Source organism: Cydia strobilella, chromosome 27 (assembly GCF_947568885.1).
Source record: "Cydia strobilella chromosome 27, ilCydStro3.1, whole genome shotgun sequence".
Lineage (NCBI taxonomy): Eukaryota > Metazoa > Arthropoda > Insecta > Lepidoptera > Tortricidae > Cydia > Cydia strobilella.
In genome coordinates, this window is record NC_086067.1 from 2,120,677 (window position 1) to 2,133,305 (window position 12,629).

At 44.8% G+C, this 12,629-nt stretch overlaps 1 protein-coding gene across 1 annotated transcript in view; it reads right to left on the minus strand.

Moving 5' to 3' along the window:
* LOC134753462 (ankyrin repeat domain-containing protein 50) overlaps positions 1 to 12,629 on the minus strand; it is a 97,318-nt gene that overhangs the window by 39,034 nt on the left and 45,655 nt on the right. Inside the window, exons 25-34 of the mRNA XM_063689336.1 lie at positions 11,750 to 11,929; positions 10,729 to 10,799; positions 9,770 to 9,951; positions 8,123 to 8,264; positions 7,157 to 7,347; positions 3,590 to 3,688; positions 2,299 to 2,482; positions 1,473 to 1,656; positions 1,228 to 1,297; positions 40 to 186 (exon numbers count right to left, since the gene is read on the minus strand). Coding sequence (XP_063545406.1) covers positions 40 to 186; positions 1,228 to 1,297; positions 1,473 to 1,656; positions 2,299 to 2,482; positions 3,590 to 3,688; positions 7,157 to 7,347; positions 8,123 to 8,264; positions 9,770 to 9,951; positions 10,729 to 10,799; positions 11,750 to 11,929 — 1,450 coding nt within the window. The remainder of the gene's footprint in view (positions 1 to 39; positions 187 to 1,227; positions 1,298 to 1,472; positions 1,657 to 2,298; positions 2,483 to 3,589; positions 3,689 to 7,156; positions 7,348 to 8,122; positions 8,265 to 9,769; positions 9,952 to 10,728; positions 10,800 to 11,749; positions 11,930 to 12,629) is intronic.

Consider the following 12,629-nt stretch of genomic DNA (forward strand, 5'->3'; position numbering starts at 1 on the left):
CACTGTTCGAGCTGAGCCACTGTTTCCGCCTTGAGTTACCTAACGGAGTGGCGCCCTGCGTGCAAACGGCGGCGGTGTCGGCGCCGCGCGCGAGCAGCGCCGCCAGCACGGCGCCGCGCCCGCGCCACGCCGCCGCGTGCAGCGCGGTGCGACCGCATCTATCGCGCCCGTCTACGTCAGCACCGCCTGTAACAAAATTTGTACATTACTACAGAGGCCGGGAAGGAAGGGGTTGCCGGCCGAATAGAATATACGGCCGTACGTGGTGAGATGTATGTATAGTGCTTTTCTCAAACGTTTAATATAGGTACATAGTTTGTCAAAGGACTGTCTTATTTCAAACATAGACAGAGAGAATCATACTATCTTTGTCTTACACTAGTACTAAGACCCAAAAGAAAAGGATGAGTATAGTTTTTTTTGTTCTTATTTACTGACAAGATTTGCTTGACCAACTATATATATCAATCAAATATCGTTTTTTTTTTCTTTTTTAACTCTAGGAGTATTCCAGCTTCCAGGGTAGCAAAACCGTCTCGTGTGATGCGGAAGGGTCCTGGATTTTCCCTAGGCTACCATCCCCCCACACAGTCCTACCGCTCGAATGGCCATATAGTGCCATAGAGCTCAAGTCAGGTTCAAAAAAAAAATGGCTGAATGCTATGATGCTGTGCCACAATTATATGTGAAATAGAAATTAAAAAAAAAGCCACTTCCCGGACTAGGCCTGTAACTTTGTATGAAATTTCATTACAGACCTCTCGTCTAGCCGCGCCTGAAACGTGATACTTCCCAGCCTAATATAAAGAACGTAATATCAATATTACATAGCATGTTTGAGAAATAGTTATTTGTGCAACAAGAGAGGAAAGTTGGTTTTTCTTGCGTGAGTCATTTCAATACAATTTTGCGAGATTTGGCTTCTTTAGGTTATAAATTATATGGAGATGACACCATGACAGGTGTTGACAGGTTTCCTACCCTTAAAATATTATAGCCAACGAAATAATAGAATTTAAGGATGACACGCTGGACCGGGCCGGGGCCAGGTGGGAGCTTCCGGCGCTTCGTTATCTTTGGAAAGCAATACGTGATCACCGATCAGCCGTCATAGAAAATGTCGGACGCCTCGGCCCGGGCACGACCCGGTCTAGCGTGAGTCATCCTTTGAGGAAAGATGAAAAATTCAGCGTATAGTGAGATTTTAACTTTTTATTAAGTACTAACCGACTTTAATAAGTAAGTTCACCATATCGACGTGCCCTTGCCACGCCGACACGTGTAAGGGAGTCCGACCCTGTAATAAAATAACGAAAATTAACCTTATACTAGTACATATGCTAACTTTTTGTGTAATTTCAACGTATATTTCAGATACACTAAATTTTAATATTTAAATATTTTCGTTCTTTCGTATCGTTAGCGCGATGCAGCGCCCTTTACAACGCCATCTAGCGGCAAATGTGGCTAACCTCAAGATCTGTAGTATCTGCTCGCGCCCCACATTCAGTCAAGAGGAATCTAGCCATGGCGAGGCGATTGTCTAACGCTAGGACGTATAATGCGCTCCGTCGGTCTGCGTCTAACGCGTCCGCGTCGGCGCCGCGCTGGTATAACGCTCGTACTGTGTCGAAGTGGCCTTCTAGGGCCGCCAGTCTGGGGAAGGGAAAATATCTTTATTAAGTTCAATTTCGTTGATAATTTGGGCTAATATTCTTGATTAATATACATAAACCGATGCGATTTAAGTTCTTAGTGGGCAAGCTTGAGTAATATAGCTAATTTTACTTATTAACTGTAAGACAATAGCCTCAAATTTGGCGCGCTGGCGATTCCCAAATCGAGTAATAATTAGGTAAGCCGATTGCAAAGATAGATATAACTCCGTAATAGATGGATACAGTCTAAGGAAAAAACGTGCCTCGAAAATCAAGAAAATTTGATTCTCGTTCAGAGGGCGCTACTAGTTTTGGCCTCGTATAGATGGTTTCGTTTGTTATTTAACAATTTTAACGCATATCAGTGAAAGAACATGGGTCAAAATCATAAAAATAATTAATGCAAATAAAAAAAATCATTTATCTATATTTAAATACATTCTATCGTATTTTTATAAATCTTCATTTTTAGTTTTAAAGTGTGTCGACAGATGGCAGTGAATTTACTGGGGTTACAAAATTTACTATGACAGTACCGCTCTATCTTATTATATCCTCTTTGCCGATTGATATCGACTTTCGAACGGACAATCCGGTATATGTCGAGTCCTAATGGGCAAATCGGAGTAATTCGGCATACCTGAGCGCAGTTTTTCCATCGTGCGCCCGCTGGTCCACCGGCGCGGACCAATCATCGACCAGCACCTCCACCAATCCCGTGTGTCCTTCCTGAGCGGCCAACATTAAAGCTCCCTTGCCATCGTTGTCCGCCTCGTCCACTTTAGCACCCGCTTCTAATAATGCTTCGCATACTTCTATATGACCTGCGGGGTAACATTACAGTATTAAACAAAAATTACATTCTAAGAACAAATTAAATTATTTTCTATGAAAATATTTTAATTTGTGTTCTTTCAAGTAGACGCAGTATTATTTAAACTATAAACTGAAATAAATGTCATATACGAAGGAAAAAATGACCATAGCCCCATACTTGGAAATTTCGACCCATGCCACCGTGACCAGATAGCCGAGCGGTTCAGGCACCTGTCCGGTAAACGGGGGACGTTGGTTCGATACCAGCTCTGGACACTGGAGGCTTTGGTAAAAAATTTTCCTTCGTATATGACATTTATTTCAGTTTAAAAATTACATTAACTACGACTAAATACTATTAATAATGGCATGGCATCATTTCATTAAATAACTGAGTAGGTATTTAAGTCAGCGGCCGATCGTAATGTCCGCCCGATCGTAAAGATCCTGTGTAACTGGTTCCCCGCGATACAGGTGCAACAACCTAGTGCGGGGGCCCCTGGTAACTATGTTTTGTAAAACTGTTTGAGTAATAAACTAATTCTATTCTAATACTGCCCAGAAATAGGAGCTCCGTCGACTCAGGGAACAAGACAATGATTTTCACGTTTCACGATATTCCGAGGAATTTCATGATCTGGCGGATATTACAATCGGCCGCCGACATAATTATATATTTCTGTAATTTTTTTATTGCTTTGGTCCTTATCTACTCATAAGCTTTAATAAAATTAAATAGATTATTAGATGTACTGTATAGGCATAGGCACAGAATAAGTAATAGTATTATCATACAGAACGGCCACGCACCGCCCCGCCCTGACTCGAATGCCCTCGCCCCGCGACAGCAGATTGACGGCCGTTTGCCGGCCGTTCAGTACTGATTTTAAGCAACTTACTCACATAATAACGCATGACGCGTGTACAGACGTGCCGTTCACACATAGAAACGCGAGTACCGACACCGATTATAACCGCTAGGTGGCGCATGCGCGAGCAGGCGTCCGTTCCCTAGCGGTGCGCGGCAACCATTATGGCTAGACACCAACATTGGTGTGGGCCGCATGTACTTGTAGCGACGCGACGAAATCGCGGAGTGAGCCGCGCCAGCGTACCTTCAAAAGCGGCGTAATGTAGCGGCGTCCACCCGGAGTTGTCTCTGTGGTGTTCATCTAAGCCTCTGTCTAGGAGCTGCCGGACTACTTCCACGTTGCCTGTTAAACAAAAGTAGGAAGTTAGGATGGTATTCCACTGATAATTTTAAAACTAACACGAGACTTAATCGCGTACAAACTAATCAAGCCGCGTATAATCAAGATCAAGTGCGGGTAGTTCGCAAAACCCGCGCGGCAAGAAGATGTTGATACAATTCCTCGCCAGTCTGCCTGTGACCACGAACGTAACGTCACGTTCGAAACGTCAGGCCATAAATAAACGTGATTAAGTCCTGTGTTAGTTTTAAAATTATGAGTGAAAATCGTGTTAGTTTAAATCAGGGTATTCCACTGGTCCAATTTCTTAGTTCAATCTCTCATTATGCAAAATGTTAGACGCAAATACACAATGGACCAAGATATTGGACGGATGGAATACCATCCTGAGGCTGAGAACGCACTGCGATTATTTTTTTGCGGTTTCAGAACCGCAAAAAGTGTAACGTACGGCATGCTTCATAAGCGCACACACTTAAAGACTGAAACCGCAAGAAATTAAACGCAGGGCGTTTTAAGCCATAGTTAAGTCAAAACATTATTTATTCTTTTTTTTTATACCACGTCGGTGGCAATCAAGCATACGGCCCGCCTGATGGTAAGCAGTTACCGTAGCCAATGGACGCCTGCAACACCGGAGATATTACACGCGCGTTGCCGACCCTTTAAAAACCTGTACACTCCTTTTTTGAAGAACCCCATACTGTAGCCCCTCGGGAAAACCTCGGCAGGGAGCTCATTCCACAGCCGAAGCGTACGCGGGAGGAAATTCCTCTTAAACCGCACAGTACGCGACCATTTAGGTGCTAGGGTGTGAGGATGAATAATATTCTATTCTATTCAGGACAAATGATCGATGTAATTATGCATATTTATGCCAAACGCAACTGACGATGATAAGATGTAATAATGGTTTAGCATAGCGGTTTATTTATTTATTTATTATTTATTTTAAACTTTATTGCACAAGAACAAGTACAAAAGGCGGACTTAATGCCTTGAGGCATTCTCTACCAGTCAACCACTGGGCCAAACAGAAACGCTAAATTCGACCTACCGGTTTAACTGTGTGACTTTTGACAATGAACAGTGCTCAGTATTTAATGTCAGCTTCGTTCGTATTCTATTACTATACGGTAGCGTCACGCGTCCATGCCCCACAATATCCACCTTGTTCCACAGCAGTATCCACCTGGTCCATACAAACGCCGCAAATACGCAAGTAACTGCGTGGTCTGTGGGTGACCCACGCGTAACTAACTACACCCACCTTGTGCGGCAGCGGTAGTAAGCACAGTCCGCCCCTCCCTATCCATAGAGTCCACACAGGCGCCCCAGAACAGCAGTATATGCGTGACCCACATATGACCCACACATAACTAACCTTGAGCCGCGGCCGTAGTAAGAACCGTTCTTCCTTCACGATCCATGGAGTCCACGCAGGCGCCCCAAAACAGCAGGAACTACGTGACCCACATGTGACCCACACATAACTAACCTTGAGCCGCGGCCGTAGTAAGAACCGTTCTTCCTTCACGATCCATGGAGTCCACGCAGGCGCCCCAAAACAGCAGGAACTGCGTGACCCACATATGACCCACACATAACTATCAGCGCTGGAAGCCACCAGCAACATGCTGAGATGAGGCCATTTCGTAGCACTTTAATCTTTTTTTATGATTTCTTTTATATTATGTAATGTCTTGTTTGTTTGTGCTTACGAACAAAATCTTATTCTATTCTATTCTAACTAACCTTGTGCTGCAGCTGTAGTAAGCACAGCTACGTTGGGCTAAGTGTATATATTTTCAAAAAAGTATGTCGAAACTACTGTAGTAAGTACAGTCCCGCCCGCAGACATTAGAATCTACATAAGGTATGTTAACCCACCTTGAGCCGCGGCCGTAGTGAGGACTGTTCTCCCCTCCCGGTCCATGGAGTCGACGCAGGCGCCCCAGAACAGCAGCAGCCGCGTGGCCCACATATGTCCCACACGTAACTAACTTTGCGCCGCGGCCGTAGTAAGAACCGTTCTTCCTTCACGATCTATAGAGTCCACACAAGCGCCCCAGAAGAGTAGTATCTGCGTGACCCACATATGACCCACTTGTAACTAACTACACCCACCTTGTGCAGCAGCGGTAGTGAGCACAGTGCGCCCCTCCCTGTCCATGGAGTCGACGCAGGCGCCCCAGAACAGCAGCAGCCGCGAGGCCCACATATGACCCACTTGTAACTAACTACACCCACCTTGTGCAGCAGCGGTAGTGAGCACAGTGCGCCCCTCCCTGTCCATGGAGTCGACGCAGGCGCCCCAGAACAGCAGCAGCCGCGTGGCCCACATATGACCCACTTGTAACTAACTACACCCACCTTGTGCAGCAGCGGTAGTGAGCACAGTGCGCCCCTCCCTGTCCATGGAGTCGACGCAGGCGCCCCAGAACAGCAGCAGCCGCGTGGCCCACATATGTCCCACACGTAACTAACTTTGCGCCGCGGCCGTAGTAAGAACCGTTCTTCCTTCACGATCTATAGAGTCCACACAAGCGCCCCAGAAGAGTAGTATCTGCGTGACCCACATATGACCCACTTGTAACTAACTACACCCACCTTGTGCAGCAGCGGTAGTGAGCACAGTGCGCCCCTCCCTGTCCATGGAGTCGACGCAGGCGCCCCAGAACAGCAGCAGCCGCGAGGCCCACATATGACCCACTTGTAACTAACTACACCCACCTTGTGCAGCAGCGGTAGTGAGCACAGTGCGCCCCTCCCTGTCCATGGAGTCGACGCAGGCGCCCCAGAACAGCAGCAGCCGCGTGGCCCACATATGACCCACTTGTAACTAACTACACCCACCTTGTGCAGCAGCGGTAGTGAGCACAGTGCGCCCCTCCCTGTCCATGGAGTCGACGCAGGCGCCCCAGAACAGCAGCAGCCGCGTGGCCCACATATGACCCACTTGTAACTAACTACACCCACCTTGTGCAGCAGCGGTAGTGAGCACAGTGCGCCCCTCCCTGTCCATGGAGTCGACGCAGGCGCCCCAGAACAGCAGCAGCCGCGTGGCCCACATATGACCCACTTGTAACTAACTACACCCACCTTGTGCAGCAGCGGTAGTGAGAACCGTTCTTCCTTCCCGATCCATGGAGTCGACGCAGGCGCCCCAGAACAGCAGCAGCCGCGTGGCCCACATATGACCCACTTGTAACTAACTACACCCACCTTGTGCAGCAGCGGTAGTGAGCACAGTGCGCCCCTCCCTGTCCATGGAGTCGACGCAGGCGCCCCAGAACAGCAGCAGCCGCGTGGCCCACATATGACCCACTTGTAACTAACTACACCCACCTTGTGCAGCAGCGGTAGTGAGAACCGTTCTTCCTTCCCGATCCATGGAGTCGACGCAGGCGCCCCAGAACAGCAGCAGCCGCGTGGCCCACATATGACCCACTTGTAACTAACTACACCCACCTTGTGCAGCAGCGGTAGTGAGCACAGTGCGCCCCTCCCTGTCCATGGAGTCGACGCAGGCGCCCCAGAACAGCAGCAGGCGGGCGGCGCGCGCGTGTCCGGCGGACGCGGCGGCCCACAGCGCCGTGCGCCCGAGCGCGTCGTGCGCCTCGATGTCCGCCTCGTGCTCTAGTAGCAGCTCGCAGATTTCACTGGGGAATTATCAACTGAGGAGTGTCTTTTCAAAAGGGTTTATTTCTCACACAAGTAGGCAGGCAGGCAAATCCTGGCAGGGTCGCCATGTACGGATAAATAAAATAGAATATTGGAGCGTTTCTTTTTTCTTGCCATTTTTTTATATGAACTTTTTTGCAACTTTTGTGTTATTTCTACTCAGAATCACGAGCTCTTTCTATCCTAATGGGATAAAAAATGTCCTAAGGTTTTTTTCCTATTGTGTTACCGTTTCCCCATATACTTTGTATAGCGATAACAAAGAGGAAAGTTTGAAAAATGTAGGGAATTTTTTTTCATTGTGATTGACATCTGTTTATACAATTTATAGATCATTTGTGACTTTTGTATTGCTTTAAGACAATGGGTCCCATACAGACATTTGATCCTCAAAACAAACCTGATCGACTGATACCATAAAACAAGTGTCAACTACCCTATTGGACGTTATTCATACGGCCACACTGGGATTATCGCGATCGCGATAAACAACGGCTTTTTCCGTTAGTGTGGCCCCAGCATAATAATTGATAAGATCGACTTGATGAAAATGAAGAAAATTAATAAAGAGATTACTTGTATGTGCAATTTTTCATTATAAGCCAACACGTAGTTTTAAAATTGTAACCCTAGGTGCGCGAGTCCGACTCGCACTTGGCCGGTTTTTTTATTTTATTATTTCAATTTGACAGATATTTGTTACTGTCACGCTTTCCCATCAAACGCGACCATCATATCCTCCTATTTACTTACGAGTGGCCTTCAAAAGCGGCGACTAATAACGGAGTGGCTCTGTCCCGGTCGCAGCGGGACACGTCAGCGCCCCTCTCTAACAGCAGCGCCGCGCAAGCCGCTCCCGAGGCGCAGAGAGACGCTACTGACAGTGCTGTGCGACCTGGGGACATAATAATACGCTTAGAATCAGAATCAAATGTTTTATTCGTCATAAAAAAAAAAAACATTCATTTAATTTATTGTAAATTTTTAAATTAATTTAATTTAATTAGTATTTTAAATATTAACAATAGATTTTAAGTCACCATGTGCCTAACCCCAATGGATCCTAGTTATCTTAATAAAGAAATTATAAATAAATAAACTTAAAACTAAAATTACATACAAATGTATAACTAAAACTATAGGAATTTATAAAATAGGTAGGAGTAGAAGTTTACCACGAAAATGGTCTCGCCTCAGCATAATGCTGACCCGAAAGTCAGCGCTGATCTTCCGGCGGGACCATTTCGGGCCACGATCGCAGCCGTACGATTAGGGCATTTATTCGATAAATAGAAATGGTACTGAAAGGGAAATGTGACCTTACAACAGAATAAAACAACCATGTAGTTACACTAGACTTATATTGACCGGCGATAAAGATCGTGATTACCTTTTGCAAAGATAGATATAACTCCGTAATAGATGGATACAGTCTAAGGAAAAAACGTGCCTCGAAAATCAAGAAAATTTGATTCTTGTTCAGAGGGCGCTACTAGTTTTGGCCTACAGTCGTATAGATGGCGTTGACGGTTTCGTTTGTTATTTAACAATTTTAACGCATATCAGTGAAAGAACATGGGTCAAAAACATAAAAATAATTAATGCAAATAAAAAAAAATCATTTATCTATATTTAAGTACATTCTATTGTATTTTTATAAATCTTCGTTTTTAGTTTTAAAGTGTGTCGAAAGATGGCAGTGAATTTACTGGGGTTACAAAATTTACTATGACAGTAACGCTCTAGTATCAGTTACTCTATGCCTTTTGTATCACGTTCACGTTTTGTTTTTGTAACTAACCGTGAATCATTCAAAACTCTAACCATGTAGTTCGAATGTCCAATTTATTACTAAATCGTCATATTTTTGTACCCATTTTGTACGTTAGGCACAGAAACTAAAACTGGGACACTTTGAGATGGAAAGAGCTCGTTTTAAAGAAAAAAAAAATCTAATCTCCAATTCGAAATTTGATTTTCTTTCGTCAAACAGGCACCAACACGTACCATCTTCGTCAGCATGGTCGACGCTCGCCCCGGCGTCTAGTAACGCTCGAACAATATCGGCATGTCCCATATAAGCGGCCGCGATGAGCGGCCCTCCTACTATATCTATCTCACTCTAACTACTATCTCACCATCTTCGTCAGCATGGTCGACGCTCGCCCCAGCGTCCAGCAGCGCTCGAACAATATCGGCATGTCCCATATAAGCGGCCGCGATGAGCGGCCCTCCTACTATATCTATCTCACTCTAACTACTATCTCACCATCTTCGTCAGCATGGTCGACGCTCGCCCCAGCGTCCAGCAGCGCTCGAACAATATCGGCATGTCCCATATAAGCGGCCGCGATGAGCGGCCCTCCTACTATATCTATCTCACTCTAACTACTATCTCACCATCTTCGTCAGCATGGTCGACGCTCGCCCCAGCGTCCAGCAGCGCTCGAACAATATCGGCATGTCCCATATAAGCGGCCGCTATGAGCGGCGTGCGGCCCTCCGCGTCCGCCTTGTCCGGGTCCGCGCCCGCCGCCAGTAAACGCGATACGACGCATTCGTGGCCCGACCAGGCGGCCGCTCTGTCGGACAATATGTCAATACAAATATATTGATATAAGTACGTATAAATTTAAAAGCATGAGCCCCATATGGGTCACGGAAAGAAGCCGTAAAAAAGTGAACATTTATTTTTTCACCTCAGCAGCTCGAACAAGCCTACTTTCGTCACTCCAGAGAGTGAAACAAAGTAGCTTTTTAATTTAGTAAAGACCATGAACTGCCACTTCATACTTCTATTACAAATTGTTTTTTTTTTTTTTTTTTTTTTTTCTGTATTATTCTGTGTAATTCGAAATACATTTTAACCTTTAATATGTTCTCACTACTGAGGTGAAAAATTATATGTGCAACACGAGAGCAAAGTTATTTTACTTCTCGTGTTTTTGAGTCCCTCGCTACGCTCAAGATTCTGACTTAGAATCACTCGTTTCGCTCGTGATTCAATTATCTTTCGCTTTCTCGGGACTCAAAATAAACACTCGCAAGAAAAACCAACTAACTATACACAAATAACTATTCTAAAAGCGTGGTAAACTGGTTTAATTAAAAATGATATGGGAAAGTCAACACATTTTTTTAAACATGATTTTTATGTCTGATTCTACTATAGTTTACTTTGCTTGTCAATAATTATTCTGCGTATGACTTTAATAACAACACTTTTATTTTAATTTAAAACTTTATACATGGCCATTGCTTTCAAATACGGTGAATTTCAAAATAGACGTTAGGAAATACTTATCCGTATGCAAATAAGTGATAATCATATTTAAGTTATATTATATTTCTTCTCTCACCTCAAAGCTGTCCTGTTGTCTGCATCAACGCAATCCACGTCACATCCAAACTCGAGTAGAGCCTCAACCACCTGCAAATAATAAAGTAAGAATATTTACACGTATTTGTTGTTAGGTTGGTAATAACATCACTAGTTTAGTTTGACATTTAGTGTTATCTGTGGCAACTCTCTCTTTCACCCAAGATGGCGTCGCTGTACAAGTGTCTGGATTGTGCTCCACAAAGATTTAATTAGAATAAATTATATAAAGTGCAGTTCGTCTTTCTTTTCACCAAAGATAGATATAACTCCGTAATAGATGGATACAGTCTAAGGAAAAAACGTGCTTCGAAAATTACGAAAATTTGATTCTCGATCAGAGGGCGCCACTAGTTTTGGCCTACTCTCGTATAGAGGGCGTTGACGGTTTCGTTAGTTATTTATAATTTTAACGCATATCAAATAATTAATGCAAATAAAAAAATCATTTATCAATATTTAAATACATTTTAACGTATTTTTAAAAATCTTTAATTTTAGTTTTAAAGTATGTCGATAGATGGCAGTGAATTTACAGCGGTTACAAAATTTACTATGACAGTACCGCTCTATCTTATTATATCCTCTTTGTTTTCACCATTATAACATGAGTGTATGAAACAATCCTTTTGTGATAAAACAGCTCCGTATCACACATCTGTAGCATCCGAGTATATTGTAAATCGGGATGCCGTATTTAGGTACTAGTTTTTGACGTGCAACAGCATTAGCAAACGAGGGTGCGGAGCGTTAGGGTCGCAACGCGCATGTAACACCTCTGGAGTTGCAGGCGTCCGTAGGCTACGGTGACTGCTTACCATCGGCGGGTCGAATGACTCGTATGCTTGTCGTAATATATATAAAAGTAATAGGAAGTTCACGTGCTGACGGCCAAGGTGCTCAAAAATATCTGAACACGCACCTACCGCCTTGACAATAGAGGCGTGTTCAGATATTTGTGAGCACCTTGGCCGCTCCGATATATCTGATGGCGACTGTACCTCAGTATGTCCCGCCCATGCCGCAGCCCTCAACGCGCTCCAAGCGTCCGCGTCGGGGGCGTCAGGCCGGGCCCCGGCGCGTAATAATACGCAACAAGTTGACGCGCGACCGGCGCGTGCTGCGGCGTGCAACGCGGTGCCGCCCGTCGCGTCTGTTACTAGTGCTAGCTCTGGGCAGCGCTGTGAAAAGTAACTAGAATAGTAATTTATTCGTGAAATGTCAAATAAATGTATAGAGCATTTCCCAAAATATGGGTCGCGAGCGAATATTTAGTGGGCCCTGAAACTACCATAAACACTACCGTGGTATCTGAGCGTGAGTATTATTTTATGTACCTTTTTTAGGACGACCAAATGGTGGGTCCCGAATTTGGCAGTTTTTGTTAAGTGGTAGTCAACTTTCCAACTTTTCAAAAATTTAAAATCCAGTGTCGTTTATCAGCCATTTGCCTCCAGCGGATCCTTAGCTACTTTGGATACGTGGCCAGGCGGGAGCCGGACTACCTTGAAAAGCGCATTATGGTTGGCATCGTGGATGGAGGACGGGGTAGTGGACATCCACCAACCCGCTGAGCAGACACTGTAAAGAAGGCCTGCTGGCACAGGCGCCTATCGCTAGAAAGGCGGAAAATCGTGCAGAATGGAGAGCCTAGGTGCACAAAATAACGACCTCATGTGGTCGCGACCCTCAGCCATGAGGAAGAAGAGAGTCAACTTTAGGAACCACCGGTATAGAGTACTGGCGAATGATGTCCAAGTATTGGTTATTCGCATTTCCAGAAGAATTCTTCATTAACTGCATCCGTCACGTTTGCCATTCTCTGCATAATATGCTAGCAAAATTATACATTAAACAGCAGAATGCAAAAAAAAAAAAAAA